Source organism: Ailuropoda melanoleuca, chromosome 18 (assembly GCF_002007445.2).
Source record: "Ailuropoda melanoleuca isolate Jingjing chromosome 18, ASM200744v2, whole genome shotgun sequence".
Lineage (NCBI taxonomy): Eukaryota > Metazoa > Chordata > Mammalia > Carnivora > Ursidae > Ailuropoda > Ailuropoda melanoleuca.
Window position 1 is genome coordinate 30746534 of NC_048235.1, and position 23221 is coordinate 30769754.

A 23221-nucleotide genomic window follows, 5' to 3' on the forward strand; every position below is an offset into this window, starting at 1 on the left:
CTGTGTGTCTGCTGATGGTTCCTTAGGGCCAGACCAAGGTAGCGCAGTCTTAGTAGGAATACCCCAGAAATCTGCCCCCTTTCCTCCCCTGCTGATGTTAGCCTTGGTTGTCTGTTGGTGTCATTGATTTTTCCCTTGGTCACTGATTAGTATTTTGTGTGTGGGGGGTGGGGATATTCTGATATAATGCCAATATCCTGTTCTTCATCAGAGTTCCAGCCACCAACCTTGGCATACATTGACACCTTCTGCCTTATCAGCTGCCACTGTGATGGTTCCAGAGAGTGATTCTCCATGTCTGTCATTCCTACTACATTTATTAGCTGGCTTTTCCTCCTCCCTCATTGATTTTTTTTTCATTCTTTGTTTATACCTGTTTAGATTCGTGGGCTCCTATTTTATTTGATAGGTTATAAACCAATACTCTCATGATTTATTTTGATGTTCAGGTCTAAATGAGGCTAGTGGAAGCACTCAATAGTCTGGCTTCTTTGTTCTTCAACACGCCCTCATAGTTCTTTGAGCATTTCCTTCCTTTCTGGAACCTGTTGTCCCAAGGTGGTTTTGTACTTTTGGATCAGCCATTTTTCCAAGGTTCCTCTGAGTGGTGGGTGGTGTTTAGACACCACAATCTGGTCACTTGATGTGCTCATTGCTACTGGTTGTCGTGTGTGTCCATACATCCAGATCCAGTTCTGCATCTCTGTCTGTATGTATATTTTTTAAATCCATGAGATCATGTCAATACTTCCAGGTCTAGTCCAACACCTCAGAGTTCTTTCTAGGCCTTCCTCTTTCCGTGTTTGTAAGTCCCTTCAGACAGTGAAGACCCTGACTCCTACTGACATTCATCTTCCTTGGTGTATTGACTTGTTTGCTCAGTGTAACAATCTCCCAAGCACTGAAGCAGCCCCCTGCTCTTTCTCAGAGCTGACACACTGCTGCCTGCAGCTCTGCAGGGATCCCTTCTGGTTCCCTGCCCTGCTGCCTCAGATGCTGACATCTCTGAGCTGGGACGGGAGGGAAGGCAAAAGCAACAGAAGGGAAGGTGGGAAAACTCCCGTTCATTTTTTATCTCATTTCTGTTTTGGCTGAAAATTTAATGCAGGCAATTTGGAGAAAGGAATAAAAATTTATAGTGTTCCAGTGATTTTTTGGCCAGCATCTTCATTCACTCCCTCATGTAGTCAGACTGTAGTGATAGCCACCCTCTCTTTCCTTTTCTACCACTTCGTTTGGTCCTCACCCTCTCTGGCTCTGGTTTCCATAGTCTGCCTTTCTTTCTTCCCTTCCTCTTTCTTTCTCATCAGTCTCAGGATTTGGAGTAGGAATGGCAATCCTTTTTTTCTCTCCACAAACCCTGTTTAGATTCTTATTTCCTGTTCTGTTTCAGGGCTGCAGACTTCCAAATATATAACGTCAGTGATTTTGCTCCACAAAAGGATCAATAATACAGCATTGACAAGTCACAGGTGTACAGGCTGGGTGTTATTTGGAAAATTAAACTTCTGTAACATAGAGTCGAATCCTGATCTTCTCTGGACAGATAGAACAAACTAACAGAGAAGCCAGATTGAATAGGAAAGTGGGACAGTAAGTATAAAGACCTAGGTGTATGACCCTCTCTGTCGACATCCTTATCCTCATTATGGGCTAGATCTTCTGATTAACCAATTGACCAATTAACCATTAACCTTTACTGACCGTATGAGTAAAGGGAGTGTTGCATGAAGGCAGTGTTACTTAGAAGCCCCTCTCCCCCACCCCTCTTTTTGTTCATTCTCGGGTCCTCAGACTTCTTGGCTTTCTCTGCCACTGCTCTTGGCTTATTCTTCCCAAGATCCCAGTCCTTTCCGTCCCCATCAAAACTTCCCCTGGCCAGTGCTCCATTGCCTCTGGGCCTGGCCGGATGGCCACTAACTAATCTGATCAGTCGAACCAGAAGTTGTTCATGAATACAAAAAGTCATGCTTCCTGGATACCACGTTAGCATATTAGCTTAAGTCCTCCAGAAACACGCTGCTTGGCTCAAATGAAGAGAATGGGGGACTGAAATAATAAGTTTCAGAACACGTGGTGGAGGTGGGAGGAGGAGGTGGGCCTCAAGGTCCTCAGGACACAACCTGGGGCTGCCTGCTCTGTGGGCGTGGGGGCCAGCCATGTTCGTGGGTAAAATAAACAGCTGTGAGAAAAGGAGATGGAAGAGTGCGTATCCACATGGGAAGGTAAGCAGCAGCTTTCGAGATGTTCGTGCAGTTTTCAAAGAGATCTCGCATTTCAGGACACCATAGCTTTTCAATCTGAAACCATTCTCTGCATTGGACAGGAGAAGAGTTAAATTCCTTGTGACATGTCTACTGTATTTGTACATTTAGAAATCAATTAGTGTAATTGGGGCAATCAGAGATGCTAAACAGAGGAACAATTTACTGAGAACAAATGTCTGGAATTGTGTATTTTGCCAGTGGAATTTCTCACAGTTGGTATAAGAAAATACTCCAAATTAAATCATTCAGGCTGAATGTGACTTTTTTTTCCTTCTTAAAAATGTTAAAAGAAACACAGCCTGGCTGAGAACTCCTCCCCCTCCTGTTGGACAGATTGCTTCTCAGAAAAATCCTCTAAATTGACATTTTACCTGAAAAAGAGCAGAGGCAGATGAAAAACTCTGGGTATGTGTGCTTGGCTTGAACACATTTGCCAAACAAGATCATAAAAGGGCTGTCTGCCCTATTAGGGCCATGGGAAATGATATCATATGAGGTCAGGCGTCCTTAGAGGCTTAGTATAGGGAGTATGTAGGATGTAAAGAGCTTCTAAGAACATTGTTCCTACCCTAACAATAAGAAAGGCCTGGACAATCTACAAAATTATAATTTGTCCTGAGCCCTTCAGAGGGCTGAGATCACGCTGTGCAACCAAGTTAACTGAATTCCGAAGGGGTGTAAGCCCCTCTAAAGAGTGGCTGTGGCAGAGTACGGGAGAAAGAAGCAGCTATTATAATAAAGCCAAAATCTTTAACAAATTCTTAAAGGTCAGTGTGGACTGCAGTGTGTCTGAAACCATAGGCCTCTGGTGGATGTTCGTGAGACATATTAGGATAAGTCAGAAGACCAGAGAGAGTCCCTCAGGAGGGCAGGGGAATATAGAAGTTACTTGGTGGCTTTGTTGGAGGAATAGGTAGAGGCAGGAACAGAAAAAGCCTTGCCTGCTTCCCCAGATTCTTCCCTCATGTGAAGGAAAAACAAATCCTCTCACCTTCAGACCATAGGCAAAAATCCATTCTTTGGGGGAGGAATAGAAACAAACTACCTCTGCCCTAGGACACAGCAAAGACCCAGAGGTGCTGCAGGGAAGGTAGAGGCAAAACCCTGGTTCACCTGGAGGAGGGCAGGAGACTGTCCCGGCCCCAACATGGTCTTGTACCAATAATGAACAGAGGTCTGCTACTGCTGGAGAGGAGCAAGAAACTCCCACCCAAGACCAAGTATAAAGACAAGGTAGGTCTTGCTGCCACAGAGACGAGGGGAAAGAATGCTTAAAACAAGAATCCCCCCTTTGAGGTCCAGGTGCAAGACCTTTTGCAGTATTGTTTGTAAGACTAAGTCTGGGCCAAGGCAAAGGAGTGCTTCCCTGTTGCCCTCCTGCCCCATGACAAGGCAGAGCATGTTACTGCTGGGTAGGGGACAGAAGCATGGAGAAAGACCCCAGCTGAGGTACAGGCATGCAGGGCTGGCTGATAGCTGAGGGGAGATCAGCAATGCAGGAATCCCTCCAGCACCGTGGCTCCTACTCTAAGCTTAAGATAGCAGCAGCCTCCATCTAGAGGAATTTGAATGCTTTAGTGCACTGAAGGTAACAAACTCAAGCCTAAGTCAACTAACCTAAGTCAACACACATGCACGCATGCACATAAGAGAAAAGCAAAGCCATTGTCAGGAGGCAAAGCAATCAATAGAAGGAGACTCAGAGATGACCAGGATGTTGGAACTATCAGATGGTCTTTAAAATAACTGTGATTAATGTGGTAAAGGATCTAGTAGAAAAGGTGGACAATATTCATGGACAGATGAAGAATTTCAGCAGAGAGATGGAAAAAGAATCAAATGAAATGCTAGAAATTAAAAAAAAACAGTTTTGGGCAATGAGGAATTTCTTTAATAGGCTCATCAGTAGATTGGACACAGATGAGGCAGGTATCAAAGAACTTGAAGGTAAATCCATAGATATGATCCAAAGTGACACGACAGAGAAAAAAGAATAGGCAAAGAGAAAACAGAGCTGAGCAGCCAAGAGCTGTGGGACGATGTCAGTTAACTGAATATACGTGCAATTAGAGACTCCAAAAGGAGGAATCTCTAGGAAGAGGAATCTAGCAAGCTGGTGTTTTCCCAAGGAAGGCATATGGTTAAAAAATGGCCACAAATAGTTAATGCTTTGCTCCCCAGCTTCTCATTTAACTGAAGCGTTTACTCTCATTCTCCTCCACCTCCTTGTTGCTTATCTTCTACACCCAGTTATTTGAGATATGAAATACGTGACTTTCCCCATCATCTCCCTCAGCAGTCTGTCTGCCGTTCATCGTCAAGAGGAGGGACTGGGTAAGGTAGCTGGAGCGGTGAAAAGATGCCGGGCAAGTTTCAGCGGCTTACTTTTTCCTTTCAGCAAACAACGTAAACTTGAGTTAACTAAAATAAAACACACGGATCCTGGTTTCGAAGAGGTGGTAGATTATGGTTCATCTCTGTGGTTCGTTTCATCTTTGAAATACTGGAAGTGATCTCTTGTATTGGCTAGTAATACATCTTTTTGAAGATTTTATTTATATTTATTTGAGAGAGAGAGAGAGAGAGCAGGGGAAGAAGAGGAGGGGGAGGGAGAGGGAGATGGAAAGAATCTTAAGCAGACTCCACATGGAGCCGGACATGGGGCTCGATCTCACAGCCCTGAGACCCTGAGTCAGACACTTAACTGACTGAGCCACCCAGGCCCCTCTAGTAACGCATTCAGTAAGACAGTTGTGCAAGTTCCTTACTGTATATGTGCCGTAAATTAGTTTTCAGGCATTCAGCGACTTTAGCTGCTGGAGGGTGACCAGCTGTCCACCGGCTGAGGTCAGTTGCTGGAGAAAACTTGCTGCTGGGGGTCTGGGTGTTTGTGCATCTCTTGAATTAGGATGCTTACTGGATAGAAGGGGAGGGCACTAGGTGAGAAGGGCTGGGAGCATAGTCTCTGCAATTTTAGCTCATGGGATTAGAATTTAAACTCAGAAGGAGCTTCTCATCTTGCCATCGTTGATGAACTTGTACCCTGCCTGTGCCCAGGTTGCCTTGAAAAGGCCTCCGGGAAGGTTCCCTGACCCTCTTGTCAGAGCAGCTCCTTCTCCTCCGTCCTACTTCTAATCTCGCGCATGCCATTTTGGGCATTTTCATATTATCTTGCGCTTATTTTTAATGCATCTGTTGCCTCTACTAAATTGAGATCTTCAAGGATAAGGGCCTGCGTCTTATTCATCTCTAGTGTGGTGCCAGGCACAGAATAGGTTCTCAGTAAGTTTTGTCTGAGCTGGAGTAAGGAAATGCTTGCGTTAGGTAGCTGCTGTGACTCCAAGTGTGGTTGAGACAAGTGTTCGGTCCTGCCTTGTTCCATAGTTGATCTTGTTCTGCGATAAGTTCTGGGCCTTCTTGCGTATCTCCTATGCATGTCATAGGCATCTTGCATGTGACAGCTATGCCAGATGGAGCTTGGTTCTGTGGCTCTGAGGAGGGCATTGGATTCAGATCACCACAGCGATAGACTGAAAGTGACTTCGGGTGACTATGCTGAGAGCAAACAAACAAATTAAAAATAGAGTCAGAAAAATACAAAGTCATAAAGAAGAAAGAGAACATTGATCCAGGATCTGGGATGGAAGCTGAGTTACACAATTTAAGACACAGATCCGTTCAGATGGTCCCTTTTGTGTGGCACCTTCTGCCAAGAGTGTAGCTTTCAGAGGGAGGCCTATGATGCAGGGAGGGAAAGAGAGGGACTTTCTGTGGATCAGGGCAAAGAAACTCCTGGATATCAAACTATAGTGGCCATGACAGACCCGTGTGAGTGATTGTGACTGAAGGTTCGTTCTGAGCTGCCTGGTGAGCAAAACAAGGAGAAATGGGCTTTTATCCTCTGATGGAAACATACTAGTTCCTAAGGGCCAAAACAACAACAAAAACCACCACCAACAAAACACCCCAAGCCCTTTTTTTCTTGGGAAACCCAGATTTGTTTTGTATGTGGCTGTGCCCTAGAAAGGATGTGTGACCTTGGCTGGTCCTTTGACTACCTTGATTTCCTCAGCGTTCAGGGATCCTGACATCTCATTCCACTCCATTCCCTGGGCAGACAGGACATCTAGAATCCCTCTGGATGGAGATGCTGACACGGGCTCCAAAGAGCAGGAACAGACACCCTGGAGCATCAGCAGTCAACTTAGGTGTTTTCCTTGTTGACTTGCCAGCTCCCCAGCTTTGAGGCATTTGGGAGCCGCGACTGCTCATGGGAGGGGACCGTGCTGCCCCAGCTAGCACTAAAACCACAGCCGTCAGCACCATGCCACTCTCCCTGCCGCCACAGCTGAGTCCCCTGTGGGAAGCACACTGCGGCAGCCGCAGACAGCAGCCAGAGTCCTGAGCAATTGCAGGGAACCTTCCAGAACACTGCTGGGTTTCCAGAGTGGATGGCAGAGCACAGTGAGGGAGGACGGGCTCCTGTGCAGACCTGCCCTGGGGTAGAGCTGAGGGCCCGAAGCTGCAGGGAGGGGCTCCAGGCTTCCAGAGCCCCAGTCTCTGGACGGATTGCTCTTCAGCGAATTTGTGTTTTGCAAATTGATTGGAGGGGCACTGGTTTACTGCCACCCAGTGTTCTTCTCCCTCCCCCAGATTCCTGTTCTCACAGATCCGCTGTCTCCCTTTCTGTTATCAAACCTGATGGGGCCCAGCCTTTATCAGATAAGCCAGCTCACACTGGGGTGTGAATAATTCACACCGCTTTGGACGCTGCATTTAATGGTGTATGCAGTCTGCAAGAGGAGAACATCTCACAGTGATTTCTAGGCATTTGCATGAGGGAATGTTACGTGAGAGGGCCCTCCCATCACTCCCCAACCCCCACACACACCCGGCCAAGCTGGCTGTGCTGACATGCAAAGATTTGGTCCACTGCATTCTGTGTGTTTGGGGGTGCGGGGAGGGCCTGATTGAATGGAAATGCGGTGAAGTTCCCTTCAGAGCCCACTTCCTCCTTTTTCTGACACCCCAGGCACCTGTTGTATTTTCCCTGCTCAAGGCCCCAGTGTAAAGAGAGTTTTAGATGCCTTCCATTCTCCCATCGTGAGATACCTGCCCTCTCTCTCCTTATTTCAGTGCTTCCTCATTACTTCCTCTGCCAGTATTAGCAAAGCAACAGGACTCACCTGTTAAGGATTAATGCACTGCCACTCCCAGATAGAATATTTGTGTTTTAACAGGAATATCCTGATGCTGACTGCTGGGGTTTGGTGCTCCCGTGGGCAGGGCCGTTGCTTGCCACGAGCATTCGTTGGTCCTGAAGGCTCAGACACAAAGGGGGAGTGGGGATTTCAGGGGCACGTGGTGGGGCGGTCTGAGTCACACCGTCAGGAGCGAAGCCCTTCCACTGTGGTGGTGAGGGTCTTTTTTGTTAGCCAGAGCCTGCAGTGGCTGCGGGGCATCCCCTGAAAGGGAACGTGCTAGAACAGCGTTGACTGAAACAGGAGACAGGAAGGAATGGGAGAAGAAGGGGGAATGGCTGGTGGGCAAGGAGGAGGCGGAGGAAGAAAACACAGCAGCAGGGCACAGGGAGTGCTGATTGACTAAAATCCTCTTCCATATGGAGCCAAGATCTGCTCATCACTGGAAGCGAGATGAGATTCATCATATTGTCGGAATTATGTGTGGCTCTAAGTTGCACTGTTTGAAGTCAGCTTTTGCCAGGAAGTTTCCAGGCATCTTAAGTGCAAGGATCAGAAGGCGGGACATGTGAGAGTGCCAAGTAAAACCTTCTCTCAAACCTCAGTACGTACAGCTGGAACTTTCTGCGGTCAGGGAGAGTTCTGCTCCTGTGGACTGCCAGTTGGGCATGGACAGTGTTGGTTCTTCCCACCCGCACCCCACAATTGAACTGTCAGACAAGATTGACCGCATTTGAAATGGCAAAGTGGCCAAGGGACCATTTTAATACGGATTCTTCTGTCGAGGAAATCTTATAGCTGGGTGGTTGGTGGTATTTAATTCTCAAAAGACCTTATTTCAGAATGTATTTTTTTTTTTTTACTAAATATGCATCTATGTCTACAAATGTTTGGGATACACTGGTGTTGCCCCTTGCTTTTACTGCTTGCTGCCATGAAAATTAACCAGGGGGTTAAAGCTATAGAACTTCCGTGAAGTGATCACCAGAAGCCTGGCCAAGATCTAAATTTCAGGGTTACCCACTGCCTTAGTGAGAGCTTCCCCACACTTCTTCTGATGGAGCTGAGTCCAGGGAGTGGTGGTCTTGTTATTGCCCTGCGTTCCTATTATCTGGTGCTTCCGCAGAAAAGAGCTCGGAGAGGCTGGGCCAGCGCCACCAGGGCCCCTCCCATTCTTCCGGAACTTCTGGTCTGTCACACATCTCTTCACAGGGAAGTGGCCTCATCCCAGCCACTGGAGCAGCAGAATGCAGAGTCCCCTAACCACACTCTTCCTGCCTCTCTGCTCTTTACAGAATGGGCTGAACGGCTTGCACCTGGCCTCTAAAGAAGGCCACGTGAAGATGGTGGTTGAACTTCTGCACAAAGAAATCATTCTAGAAACGACAACCAAGGTATGTCTCTTAAGGAGCGGGAGCTTTTCATTGATAATTCAAGTGTGGGGGTCCCTCATGTATTGTCCCAAACTTGACAGAAACCCAAGCATGCTTCTGAATTTCTCTTGTCCCTCCCATCGTTTCCCAGTTCTAGGCATCCCTGAAGTCGCCTGGAAAGCACGGGACCCTATTTCCACAAAGAGTCGGTGGGCTTTTACTTTATCCTCCTCGCTAGACTATAAACCTAGAAATAGAGCCCTTTTCGTGGCTTTCTGTTTTCTTGGGGGTCTTTGACTCCTCCAGGGGCTAAGAGCGCTGGAAACCCCACTGTCAGGTGCCTGGGGTCCAAATCCCAGCAGAGATCCTTCATACTCTGTGACTTGTTAGCTAGTGAGAAGTCTCAACTCCCTCATCTGTAAAATGGGGATGATAATTCTTGGTTTCAGGATTCAGATGACGAACAAACAGGCATCAGCAAATGTTAGTGGCTGTGTTGCTACTGCGGCAAGGAGAAGAGGGCCAGACCCTCGCAGTTATTCTTCTCCAGCAGTCTCCTTGGTCAGCTCCACACTGACTTCCTCCCCTCCCTGATTGCCCTGAACAGCCTTCTCTTCTCCTATTAGGAGGCACTGGGCAAAGGCTGACGTCACAGCCCCCACACCAACATGCTCTTCCCCGTAGCCCCAGTGACAGAAGCCCAGAAACCACAGTCACAAAATTATGCATCTACAGGTTGCAAAATCGGTCTTATTTCTTAAATCCATCCGTCCCGTTTGCTTAGCAAGCAAAAGGCTGCCTGCCGCCGGCACTTCAAAACAAAACGACACCAAAAAATCACCTTTCTCTGCTGACTTGAGTATTGCTTCCTCTCCTCTTTCTTCCTGGTTACTTCCCGCCTTTTTCCTCTTGGCTTTGGGCCGCCAGCCTCTTTCTTTCCCTTTGCTGTTCCTTATCGGTGGTCTCACACCCAGCCTCAATTTCAGTTCCGGGCGGTTCTCTCCAGCACAGAACCGGAAGAACAGTACGTAGACGCCAGATATAATAGTTATGAAGCACATCACCCAAATATTATGAAGGTACAGTCATCCCCGGCGGTGAAATGCTGTAATTTTCATGTCATTTCCCGAAGGTGAAGAGATCTTGCCGGTGAAATAGACAAGACTTGTTCTTTCTGGATGTCTGTGTGTGTGTGTGTGTGTGTTTTTTTTTCCTGACAAGTACCAGTTGTTTCCACCCTCCTTCTGTGGACGAAGGGGATGCAGTTCGTTCTCCTTCTGGCGCTCCCCCGTACCTGGCTGCCAGCAGCGCGCCATCTGCGGGCTCCTCTTCCCCTGGCGCGGCCCCAGGAGCTGCGCCAACAGCGTGCTCCAGAGCTTTCGCTCTCGCCGAATTTCCCCCTTTGATTGTTATTTTGCAAGCGAACGCTTGGTGTGTCTTTGTTATTTATAGACATTTTGTCAGCCAACGTGGTTTCTGAATGCCACACAGAGGGAGGAAAAAAGGTGAAGCAGAAACCGTGGGCTGAGCCTGAGTCGTAGCAGATTGGGGAACTCTAATGGGTCTCGCAAGCATGAGAAAGATTAAAAAAAGAAAAGAGTAAAAAAGCCAAAACCGATATAGTTTCCTAAACTGTGCTTAGAAATTTTAAAAGCACAAAACAAAAGCATTCTTGTCCCCATCCTCCCGTCTCTGGCTCTCAGAGGCCTGTGCTCAGCCTCTAGGTTGGTGGTGGGGGAGAAAGCCTGCATCTCCCTGCTCACGGCTACCTGGCACCTGCCCCAGCCACCTCCCTTCGAGGAGCTCCGGGACTCCCTACCAGGGGACAAAGGGGGCTTTGTGGATCACATGTAACTAAGAAATTTTTTCTTTTGCTCCTTCGAGGGCATGTTCCTTCATGCAGAGGGAGGGGTGGAGAAAACAGGGGCCCCAACTCCTTGCCCTGTGACCTTCACCCCAGGCCAGGGGCCCTCTTGCACCTTGCACTGTGTGCACGTGTCTGTAGTTGGGGGGTCTGTTTCCCACAGTCCCTCCTTTGCTGTTACCCATCACCCATGCTGCCCTCAGCCCAGATCCAGAAGGTGGGCCAGGATCCACAGCGAGGGTTCCACGAGGGCCCATCTGCCCCCACCCCCACCCCCATGGGTTTCTATGGGAAGAGCTCTACTGTTGTGTGATTTCAGGCAGAGAGGGGCAGATGGAAAGCAACATCTGACATTGCTTCTTGAGGGCAAGGAGCCTGAGTGTCTGCCATCTCGATACTCCCACGCCTGGACCAGCGCCTGACACACATGTGCTCGGTGTGTAGCAGACGCATGAATGGGCACAGCACACTTCCTTCTAAATGGGGAGACTTGGAGTTCTGAGTCCTGATTTCTAGAGAAGGTTCTGGTGCCAACAGCCGTGTCCCACTTGGTACAGTGAGTGAGTCGGACCCAGGTGCCAAGGCCTCTAAATGTAAGCTCTTTGCTTCCATGAAAAATGATTAATTAGCATCCATACCTTCATTTCTGGCACTTACTCTCTGACAGATATTTGGGAAGAATTTTTGGTTTACCAAATGGAATTAAGGAGAAGTCAAAAAGACAACTTTGGGAGGCGACATGCAGGGCTCTCCTGCCTGATACAGGCCACACTTTGTTTAGAAACTAAGAGCTGAGCCCCCTCCAGGCCCCAGGTGCCGGCAGTGGGCTGTCTCTCCCACCTGCGGGGGCCTGGGGCAGCAGTGGCCGGGGAGCCGCAGGGCTTGGTGCCCGTGCTGCTCCGTTCCCCCCAGGTGAGGACACTTTTCTCCCAGTGACAGACGGCCCCCGTGTGTGGACTGAGTTTGAAGTCCCTACTTGTCGGGGCTTGAGTTGCCTAAGATGGCTTAGCAAATGTTTATGTAGTTTAGGTAAATTATATACCATCTGAACTACAAAAACATAGTCCGTTTGGGATCTCTGCTCCTTAAATAGCAGAGGGACAGATGGGCCCAGACGGGTCCTGTTTCTCCTGCCTGCCCTGTGGACAGAAGCTGTGGGGGGGCCCGTCCTGCCTGCCTCTCACTGAGCAGGGGTGCCAGTGGAGAGTGCGCCTGTGTTCCAGCCCCAGGAACTCCGGGAGGCAGGAGGGAGACTGGCAGGAAGGCTGGCATTCCTGATCACACGCAGCCTGCTAGAGCTGAACCCCATCTAGCAACGGTTAAATACCCAGAACGGATCCGGACAAGAAAATCTGAGTGTTCCAACCACCTGCTCAGAACCTGCCTGCTTTCTTTTTCTTTCTTTCTTTTTTTTTTTTTTAAAGATTTTATTTATTTATTTGACAGAGAGAGAGAGACAGAGCGAGAGAGGGAACACAAGCAGGGGGAGTGGGAGTGGAAGAAGCAGGCTCCCAGCAGAGGAGCCCAATATGGGGATTGATCCCAGGACCCTGGGCTGAAGGCAGATGCTTAACGACTGAGCCACTTAGGCGCCCCACCTGCCTGCTTTCTTAGTCCCTGTAAAGGGTTTTAGCTTTTTAAAAGTTTACTTACTTACGTACTTTATTTATTTATTTGTTTATTTATTTATTTATTGGTGGGGGAGGGGCAGAGGGAGACAGAGAACCTTAAGCAGGCTTCATGCCCAGCATGGGGCCTGACACGGGGCTTGATCTCACAACCCCAAGATCATGACCTGAGCCGAAGAAGCCAAGAGTCGGACGCTTAACTGACTGCACCACCCAGGTGCCCCTAAAATATTTACTTTAAAACACTTGTGTACTGCCTTTTCTTCTAGTGTTTATTCTCTCTGGCTTTTGTCTCCTCTCTTATTTGGGAAAGGCCTTGCTCATTATATGTATTTTATTGATTGATATTTCAAATAGTCTTTTTTTTGTCACTTCCTCTGTAAGATTTCCCTATTTCCCCCCATTTACATCCATATTTTTCTTCCCTTCCCTACATGCATTATGGAGTTCATTTTATTACCCCCAGTCCCTTTACATATTTCTGCCCTTCCTTCTCTTCACCTCTCATTCCTCTGTCCCCCTTGGCCCAGCTTCGGGTGAAGGGCGCCGAGCCCGCGGCCTCTGCGGCCTCCTTCCCCGGAGCTCCGGGCCTCGCGGGGCTCTGTGTCACCCTGCAGAGTCACAGCTCGTGAGGAGCTGGACGTCCACAGAAGGCCGGCTTGCCTGGCACGCCTTTCAGCGTGCGTCCTGAGGAAGGCCGACGGCCTGTCAGCCGCTGACAGAACGCTGTGTCTGCGGGCAGCAGACCAGGTGTTGAGAAGTGGTTTCTTTATTCTTCAGCGTGATTTTTTCTGTGTGGAGAACGGGAAGGGTTTTCCTCCTTGGGCTTTCAGTACTGTTTCAAGGTGTATACAGGGTCAGGCACACTCCTGCGTGCTGTCTATCCCTTTTGGCTGTAAAGAAAGTCCACTGTCCCCCACCCCAACCCACACCCTTGTTAGTGACCCTTAATGGTGACCTTTCCTTTGACCGTCACGGTCCTGTGGACAGCTGGGTGGGAAACGTCCTCCGCTTCCTCTCCCCCGTGTGTTGCAGAAGGGGAACACGGCTCTGCACATCGCCGCCCTCGCTGGTCAGGATGAGGTGGTCCGGGAGCTGGTCAACTATGGCGCCAATGTCAACGCCCAGTCACAGGTAATGGCCCTGTGGGCTCCCGGGCCAGAGGGCATTGCCCTTCTTCTCCGCTTGCATTTCTGTTCTACTGTGGGCACGTGGTCTAGATTAATCAGCAATGGGTGTCTCAGCGGCAATGGAGGCACCCTGACTCTGTTTGCCTGTTTCCACTACATGTTCTAAGAATGATGTGGTCGATCATTGTGGACCCATCTCTGTTCAGGTAACCAGCCAAACCGTATGTCTAGCTACGGCTTACCTGGGGACAGAAAGCATGTTTAGGGGTGGGTGGGACACGGGGGGTTCGCAAGGAAGGGAGTGAAAATAGAGGGGGTGTGTGTGTGTGTGCAAGAGGCTGATTTCCATGGAGTGTCGCCCCCACCTGGTGGCCTTTTGTAATAATCCCACTAAGCCATTTCAAAGCCTGAGTTTTTCCACCAAGAGACACAGGTGGGGACGTGGCCCTGTGGGCTAGGTGAAAATAGGAAGAAGAGAGAGTTGTCCTCAAGTTGCGAGGATTTTGCACTGGGTTCGGCATCTCTCATTTTGTGGGTGAGTGTTAATGACTTTGCTCTTGGTCCGCAGAAAGGCTTTACACCCCTCTACATGGCAGCACAAGAGAATCATCTGGAAGTGGTTAAGTTTTTACTGGAAAATGGAGCTAATCAGAATGTAGCCACAGAAGTAAGTACCTTGGGCAAATGGCCTCCCTGCTGAACACCCCGGGAGTAGGACACCATTGGGGGTGTGCATTCCCAGGACATGGCTTGAGAGCTTCCTTTGTTGCAATCAGTGTGAAGTGTCGTTGCGTGCTCTCTCCCTTCTGATCACGGCACTAATCCCGGGTGCTGCCCGGCTCTGCGAGGGAGGAAGAGACAGAGTCATGGGTCTTGAGGAATGCCCAGGCACATGCCAGAGACATGACATCAGACTCAAGCTTGTCCTTCCCACACTAAGCACCGCTGAAGGCTGGACCATGATGAGAAAGGATCCTGCCATAAACCATGAGTCACTTCAGCTCTGGTCCTGAGTTTTGTCATTGAAGAAAGGATGAAATTGAACTAGATAGCCCAAAGCTTCTCTTGACTACTAACATTGTAACCCTCAACAGTTAGGTGACCTTGTGCTCGTCTTGCTTCCCCAGTTCATGGGGTCCTGTGCCCCTCGGCACACAACCGAGGAGATTAATCACAGTAGCTCACCATCCAATCCTCAGTGCCTGGCATAGTTTCTAGCATTTGGTAGGTGTTACTAATACTCGTGCAGTGAAGAAATGAATGGTCCTCTGCCATGTTGAAGGGGGAGAGGGAGGGTAGGCAAGGAAACAGAGGGTAGTAAAAGCCTTCAGAGCACTCAGTCAGACTGGGAACAAGTTATAACGAAAAATGAATGGCCCTCGGCTCTGGGAGATTGCGGGGAAAGAAAGTGGGTCCAAGAAAGGCTTTAGGGAGGAGATGGCATTTAAACTGAGCTTGACAGATGAAGAGGGCTCTGTATGGTAAGAAAGTCATTTCCCGCGGAGGGCCCGTCATAAGCAAGAGCCCGGAGGTGTGAAAGCACGCTTCCTGCCTGGAAGACAGGAAGTGGTCAGGTGGGGTCGGAGTGAATGGATCTCTCCTCCTTTCCTGTGGCCAGGACGGCTTCACCCCTCTAGCGGTGGCTCTTCAGCAGGGCCACGAGAATGTGGTGGCCCACCTCATCAACTACGGGACGAAAGGGAAGGTACGCCTGCCCGCCCTGCACATCGCGGCGCGCAACGACGACACCCGGACAGCTGCAGTGCTGCTGCAGAATGACCCCAACCCAGACGTGCTTTCCAAGGTGAGGGCCAGGCCCTGGGCCGCGGAGCCGTAGGCGTTACCCCCAGCCACTCCCTGAGAACGCGCCGAGACCGGAGAGGGCACTCGCCCTCCGCCCAGAGCACCACCAGCTCCCACGGTGCCTCCGGATTCCCACTAGTGCCCTGGAGAGCGCCAGGGGACAGCCCCGCGCGAAACCCCCTAGTGAACAAACACCCAGGAAGATGTGCCTGGTGTGGATCAGGGAAGGTTCTTGTTGCCCCTGGTCATCCAGGGCAGGCTGGCTCTCCGGCCAGAGTGAAACTTTGGGATCTGGCAGGTGGTGTTCTAGAATTTATCCCCCTCTTTTCCTGGCTGGCCCCTGGTGGAGGAAGGGAGGTGTCCCTACGTGGGAAGATGAGAACGGGGAGGGCTCCGCAGGGGCCTGGACCGCTAGCTGTCTGATGTTTTGAGGCACTGCTGATGCATTCTCTGTAAGTTGGGGCTGTTGACGACTTCTCTATAGTGGGAGTGGTTTGCACTGAGCTAGTCACATGGTCCCTCCACCCCAGGGTCGCTGGGTTTGTCTGGAGGGCTGCTGACTGGATTAGGCACAGCTTTGGGCTTATGGGACAGAATGATGACAATGACCTGCCAAGGGGTCCAAAGGACCGCCTTTGGCCAGCCCCCTGAGTCACCACGCCCTTTTAGGGAGCTGAAACAATCTCTAGAGAGAAGATCATGGCCTGCATGGCACTTGTCATTCATTAATTAACATCTCTTCATAAGTAACCGTTCACGTGAGTGGGCCCTGCAGAGTTTGGGGTAATGCTAGTCCGTGGTTTGTCCACAGGAACCGCAAAACAAAGAATGGGGGTCCCTCAGAGGTGGGACCCAGCTTTGAATATGACTTGCTACAAAGCATTTCTCAACCCCTTCAGCAAACCCTTCCGTCTTGGGTCCTCGGGCCCTGCCGACATTTCCAGAATCCCTGTCCTTATTCTGAGGTGGAAATGGCGGAGCATGGCTTGTGACAAGTTGTCCCCCTCTCTTGTGCCCCAGACGGGATTCACCCCCCTCCACATCGCAGCTCACTACGAGAACCTCAACGTGGCCCAGTTACTCCTCAACAGGGGTGCCAGCGTCAACTTCACGCCCCAGGTAAGGCCCTCTGGCAGGCCCCGCTCCTGGGCCAGGCCCCTGCGCTTGTCTCCCCCTCACTGTGACACCACAGATTTCCTCCTTATGGCACGAGTGCCCTCGGGTGAGACAGCCCTGGTGTCTCTTAAGGCTCCTCCTTGATGGGTGTCTGATGATCTGCCCATCAGTTTCCATTTGCCCATTCTCGAGGTGGGAAGTCTGGAGGGCAGGGCTTTCTTCCAGTCTGTTGTGATGACACTGGGAGACAGGCCTTGGCCAGATTACTGCGATTACCCACAATACTGTCACATCCTCATAGATTTTGAGGTCGTTCCTAGGTGAGAAGTGTCCTAGCAGTAGGCTGAAAGTGGCTTCTTGCATTGCTGCCACTGTAGGGCTGGGGCCGGGGGGTGGACAGGGGTGTGGGGTGCAGAGCAGCTGCATTTGAGAGGAAGATGCCACAGCCTAACTGGTTCCTGTTCCTCCCCTTCCAGAACGGCATCACGCCACTGCACATCGCCTCCCGCAGGGGGAACGTGATCATGGTGCGGCTCCTGCTGGACCGTGGGGCCCAGATAGAAACGAGGACCAAGGTGGGTGCCAGTGAGCTCCGCGGCAGGGCAGGGGGAGGGAGTTCTGCCTTCCAGAGCCCCCACTGGGGTGGTGGGCTCTCCGTGACCGGCTAGCGACGGGCCTCCAGCATCCTGGAAGAGCCTGCAGCGGGAGCCAGGAGGCAGCAGGAGACACGGCGAGATGTGTTGGAGTTGAGCTGGTCCTTGAGGAAGCATCCTCGCTTCTGTGGCTGCAGTGATACCATGGGCAGTCTTCCCTCCAGTGGCTCTGATAGGTGCCTTTGGGGCTTTCTCTTTTGGACTCTGTCTTTTAAAGGATGAATTGACACCTCTCCACTGTGCAGCTCGGAATGGGCACGTGCGAATCTCAGAGATCCTGCTGGACCACGGGGCCCCCATCCAAGCCAAAACCAAGGTTCGTGCGTCCCTCCTATGAGGAGCGTCCTTTCAGCAGGGCTTCAGGTCTAGCCAACTCAGGATCAGATCCCATCTCTGAAAAACAGAGATGCTAATACTCCTAACCGAACCAGTGTGATGTGTACGCCAGTGCCTGTCACACGGGGGACACTCGGTGTAGCTCTAATTATGAGCTACATCAGGCACGGCCCACTTTTTCTCTAAAGGGCCAGAGAGTCAATATTTTTAGACTTCGCAAGCCATGCTCTCTGTTGCAACGATTCCACTCTGCCATTGTAGTAGGAAAGCAGCTATGGATGATATGCAAACTAGCAGTCGCGTTCCAATAAAACTTTATTTACAAATATAGGCAGCGGGCCAGATACTTCACTGAGAACTTCTCACTTTTCAGTTGGGAAGTATGGTATGACCCTTGTGACATTCTCTGAGTGGCAACTAACTATTAGCTTGCTAGGGCTGCGCTAGCCAAGTGCCTCACACTGGGGGGCTTGAACCGCAGCGGCCCATCGTCCCACAGTCCTAGAGGCTGGAAATCTGAGATCAGAGTCAGCAGGGTTGGTACCTTCACACACTCCCCGTTCAGAGGCTGTGAGGGGGAATCTGTTCCAGGTCTCTCTCCTGGCGTCCAGTGGTTGCTTGCAATCTTTGGCATTCCTTTGGGATCACCCTGACCTCTGCCTTTGTGTTCACACAGCGTGGTCTCTGTGTGTGAGTGTCTGTGTCCAAACTTCCCCTTTTTATGACGACAGGAGTCATATTGGGCTGGGGCCCCCTCTAAGGACCTCATCGTAACTAACCACATCTGCAGTGATCTGATTTCCAAATAAGGTCACGTTCTGAGCTCCTGGGGTTAGGACTTGAACATGTGAATTTTGAGGTGACACGGATACCGGCTGTCATGCAGCCTGACTGTGTGCCTCCCTTGCTGAAAATGTTTCCATAGTCCCTTTCTGAAAGCTAACACCCCACTTCCTGAGCTCACGGACCGTCATGAAGCCCCTCCTGCCTGCCTGGAGCTCAGCTCCACGCCCCCATCACACTCGGCCCTCCTGCAGCTTGCACTGCATAGCTAGGGCTCCCCGAGTTCCTGAAGGATCACTGCCTCTGGGTACAGCACACAGAGCTCCCTTCACTGGGAGGTTCTTTCCCTTCTGTCTTCCTAGAGAAGTCCTAGCTCCAGGCCACCTCCTCCTGAAAGCCTTCTCTCCCCACCCTCCCTCCTGGAAACTCTACCCTCCAGGGACCTCTGTGCTTTGATCTTGCCTTCCCTGATGGTCGCACACTGCGTGGCAACAATGTATCTGTTTCCACCTCTTTTGCCTGTGGGTCCACAAGCTTCCTTCTGCCAGGGATTATGTCAATTCTCTTTTGTTTCCCCAGAGTTTAACCCATAACCTGGTGCTCATTAATCACTTAATAAATATTTGTTGAATTACTGTGTGAAGGATTGAGTGAAGAGTCTTCTCTGTTTTTTATGTTTTTTTTTTTTGAAAGAGATCGCTACCTAAGAAACAGTGAGAGTCCTTAACGAAGTTGGTTAAGTGATGTGTGTATGTTAGTGGCCAAAAACAGAGGGATTTAGATCCGAGGTCCATGTTGTGGTCATTCATTCATTCAAAAGCACATGACTGAAGGACCGCTGTGTGTGTGCCGTGCTCGTAAGGAGATTGTGGGGCATATGAGAGATAAGAGGCACAGTCACTGATCTTAAGAGGCTGGTAAGTACAGAGACACACACCCAACCAGTTAATTCAGCAACTCTATGAGGAAGGTCCAAGTGAGTGGGACTGATGAAGAAAAGCCCACAGAAGTCTAGGGTGGTCAGGGAAGGCATCCCGAAGAGGTCAGCCTGGCTGGAGCTGGCTTGGAGGATTTGATGAGGTGGAAAGGAGAGTGTGGTCAGAGACCAGCAGGAGCATGAGGGCCAGAGTGAACCAAGCTCACTCAGGAGTCATGTGGAAGCATCGTGGAGGGAAGAAGTAGGAAGTGAGGTTGGAATCATCGCCTTGAATTCCCGTGTTCATTTCCTTTGCAACTGCTTGTTTCTCCCTCTTCTCCCAGAATGGCTTATCCCCCATTCACATGGCGGCTCAGGGAGACCACCTTGACTGTGTCCGACTTCTATTGCAATACAACGCTGAGATAGATGACATCACCCTGGACCATCTGACCCCACTCCACGTGGCAGCGCACTGCGGCCATCACAGAGTAGCCAAGGTCCTTTTGGATAAAGGAGCCAAACCAAATTCCAGAGCCCTGGTGAGTGGGAGGCCACTAGAGAAGGTGCCAGAGGGGCAAAGGCTAAGGGAAGCAGGACCAGAGCTGCATGGCTGAGCCTGGTGGGAAGTGCACCATTCGGTGCCTGGAGGGACCCCCAAGACTCAGGGCCTGGAACGTGGCAGTGCCAGCTGGGGCCCAGGAGGCATGGTAGCATGCAGGAGGGCTGGTGACCTTCACACTCCCCGTTCAGCACCCTGATGACAGGCTGAGGTCAGGGGGGAGGGGAATTGGGCCCAGGAGACCTCACTAAGAAGCAGTGTCTGTGGTACGTGTGTGGGTTGGGGGTGCCACTCCATCTAAGCCAGCCTGGAGCTGAAGAACAGTGATTCCTTATAGGCTGCCTGGCTTTTTTATCTGCTTTGGGAGGGGGTGGTGAGTGAAATGGGCTGAGTTAAGCATCGTTCCTCTGCTCATGGGCTTAGTTTTCCTAGTGCTGGGGTAGAAGTGAGTTCTCGCCTAAAACAAGTTCCCTCCAGGGGCTGTGGTTCCTCTCCCCCTTGCCCCAGGCCAGGCATTCCTAGGGCAGTGTCAGGGATCTGGTGGGGCCAGAGCTCTGCACAGAACATGCCCTTGACCACCATCTCCTCTCTGCCCACTCCCACAGGGGAGAATTGAGAAGGCAGGGGAGCTACCAGGTTCGCAAGGATGGCTCCTTCATTCATTCAGAAAGCTTTCACTGAGCTCTTGCGACATTCCAGGGACTATTCTGGGGTAGCTGGGGCATTTCTCAACCTCAGCACTATGGACATTTTGGGTCTGATATTCCTTGTTATGGGGGGGCTGGCTTAGCAGCATCCTTGCTCCCCACCCCCAGTTCTGATATCTTCCTCCCTTGGTTGTGACAATCATCAGTGTCTCCAGACATTGCCAAATGTCCCAAGGGATGCGGTGGGACAAAATCCCCCCCCCCCATGGAGAACCACTGCCTCCCCGAGTAAAGCCCCAGGAAAACAAACACACAAAAACAAACAAATAAAACTCCCTGCCCTTGTGGAGTTGACAGACACAGCAGAGCTGCTGTCCCGAAACCCACTTTACTAAAAGTGATCGGTGATTTCAGGGGAGAGGGAACATGATTTGCTTCACAAAAGGGCTCTCTATTGTCAGTTTCCCTGAAGGAAACTTAAAACGGCGGGCCCTTTTTGTGCATCCAAAATATGAACACATTTTTAAAAAAGGCTTATAAACAACTTGTTCAGAAATGTGCTTGGTGCATTAAAGGGAGTGCCACCTGCCTCTCAGGGCACTGGCAGTAACAGACAGTCCAGGCAGTGGGCAGAGGGTGCCTCTTCATCAGCGGGGATGATGACAAGTTCCTGCTTGTCTCTCTCCCTGTGTGTGGGGCTGCAGAATGGCTTTACCCCCTTACATATCGCCTGCAAGAAGAACCACATCCGTGTCATGGAGCTGCTACTGAAGACCGGGGCCTCCATCGACGCCGTCACTGAGGTAGGAGAGCGCCGCAGATGGCACGTGTCCCGTGGTCTTCTTCCACAGGCTTTCTGGAGAGTTGCTCCTCTTAGCTGTGGGTGGCTGCAGGACTGCTTGTGTGTGTGTGCAAGTCCAGACTGCTTGAGGGGATCACTTGGGTGACTAGACAAGGGGACGTGTGTCGAGTTTCAGGGAGCTTTCCAAGATCACGTGCGGGATTTTGAGTTGTAAAGCACACAGAGTCACCCTGCAGTGACTTTTTTTTCCCCCAACCATTTTCCTGGGAGCAAACCCATCTCATTTAACTCCCTTTGCTTGGAAAACCATTCTGGAGCCCCTGGAAACAAGAAAGCACTAGATTCATCTGGCTGTCTCTTCTTTGTAGGAGCAGGAAAGGCTCCTCTGTTCTCATTCCTCTCTTGTGTGTTCCAGTCTGGCTTGACACCTCTCCACGTGGCCTCCTTCATGGGGCATCTGCCCATCGTGAAGAATCTTCTGCAGCGGGGGGCGTCACCCAACGTCTCCAACGTGGTAAGGCCGAGGGGGGAGCAAGGGCTCTGTCCTCTGGACGGACGGCGCAGAGGGCAGATCACATACTGAGCCTAAGGTCTCCTCTCTGGGGCTAGAGCTGGAAATCTCACAATAGGAGAGACCTCGAGTTTGGGGAGAATATGTGTGTATCTTGAGCCTTTCCCCGTTAAATTCGTCACACCATCTGTCACTTCTAGGGGTTTTCTTTAGGCAATAATTTGGGAACGTCTGTAAGTGTTATCTGGGAATACATGTACAGTTTTTAACATTCATTAGCTCTGAAGTTTACTTTTAAGTATACCTAGAACACACACACGCACGCACGCACGCACACGCACGCACGCACACGCACGCACGCACCAGGTGTCAGCGGGGTAAAGGCTGAAGTAACTGCGTGCTGGGACAACTCCATCTCTTGGACAAAAACCCACCAGGTTACTCCAGGCTGGCACTTTGGAACTCTGCGTGTGTCATTTTGGGAACTCGGCATGGATGAACGTGTCTATAATTCTGTTGTTTCACAGAAAGTGGAGACCCCGCTGCACATGGCAGCCAGAGCAGGACACACGGAAGTGGCCAAATATTTGCTCCAGAACAAAGCCAAAGTCAATGCCAAGGCCAAGGTGAGTTCTGGAGGTGGGAAGGATCCTGGGATGTAAGCAATTCAAGGGCAACGAGGAAAAACCCATCCTTATGAGAGGCCCGGCAGCAGTGCGTGTGGCACAAAGGTTCCTCGTCGTTCCCACGGTGGTTGTCCTGAACGCTGAGACTCTGCTGTGCGGGGCTTCTGAGAAGGCCGGAGATAGGTTTGCGTCAGAGCTGTCTGTTCATTAGGTTAGGAAAGCCCAAAGAGCGTGGCTGGCCTGCAGGGTTCGGGGGCTGAAAGGGTTTCATGGTGGTTACAGTCATGGTGTAAGAGGAGAAGCAACTTTTTGGAGAACGTGTTACCAGTGAAAACCAGTCAGGAATTACTTGATCTAAAAAACGGAAGATGCCCCGACTGTGAAAAGTATTCTCAAGGGATTGGGCAAGTGAACAGTACAAATTGCTACTGAATTTGCAAGCAGTTGGCTCTGACCGACATTGGGTTTTCCCACTCTCCCGATGACAGAGGCTCAGTTTAGACTTAGAACTGTGGTTTGTGTTTGGGTCATGCCCGAGGCCCCCAGCTGGGCCCAACCGCACCAAGACCCTACCCCTGAACCCCTTCAGTATCGGGGGGGAGGAGGAGCAAGGGTGAGAGGAAAAAGCCATCTTTCCCCTTCAGCAGTTTAGACTTTCCCATGACCACATTTAAGCAGAGAGGCAGGTATTCACTCAGACGTGACTTGGGAGACAGGAAGAGCGCCTGTTACACTGTGTGAAACATTTTATATACACCACCTGCTTGATCCTAACCAGAGCCCTCTGAGGTAGATTACTGTTCCCATTTTACAGATGGAAGGCTGAGCCTTTAGGCAATTCAGTAGAAATAACAGCTAACTGGAAGGATAGTCATGAGGATTAAATGAGAGAGCGTATTTGTTTCTGTAACTCAGAGACTTGATTTGAATCCCAGCTCCTCATCTTACTAGCTGTGTGATCTTAAGAAAGTCACTTGGCCTCTCTGGGCCTCACCTTCCTTCT

The 23221-nt window shown here is 50.5% G+C and overlaps 1 protein-coding gene across 7 annotated transcripts in view; it reads left to right on the top strand.

Annotated features, from left to right (window-relative positions):
* The window catches only part of ANK1 (ankyrin 1), a 129259-nt gene that overhangs the window by 49266 nt on the left and 56772 nt on the right, over nt 1–23221 (top strand). For all 7 annotated transcript variants that reach the window (XM_034647507.1, XM_019798971.2, XM_034647508.1 and 4 more), the window contains exons 3-13: nt 8764–8862; nt 13369–13467; nt 14032–14130; nt 15082–15267; nt 16287–16385; nt 16859–16957; nt 17253–17351; nt 19415–19612; nt 20984–21082; nt 21497–21595; nt 22120–22218. In XM_034647507.1, coding sequence (XP_034503398.1) covers nt 8764–8862; nt 13369–13467; nt 14032–14130; nt 15082–15267; nt 16287–16385; nt 16859–16957; nt 17253–17351; nt 19415–19612; nt 20984–21082; nt 21497–21595; nt 22120–22218 — 1275 coding nt within the window. The remainder of the gene's footprint in view (nt 1–8763; nt 8863–13368; nt 13468–14031; nt 14131–15081; nt 15268–16286; nt 16386–16858; nt 16958–17252; nt 17352–19414; nt 19613–20983; nt 21083–21496; nt 21596–22119; nt 22219–23221) is intronic.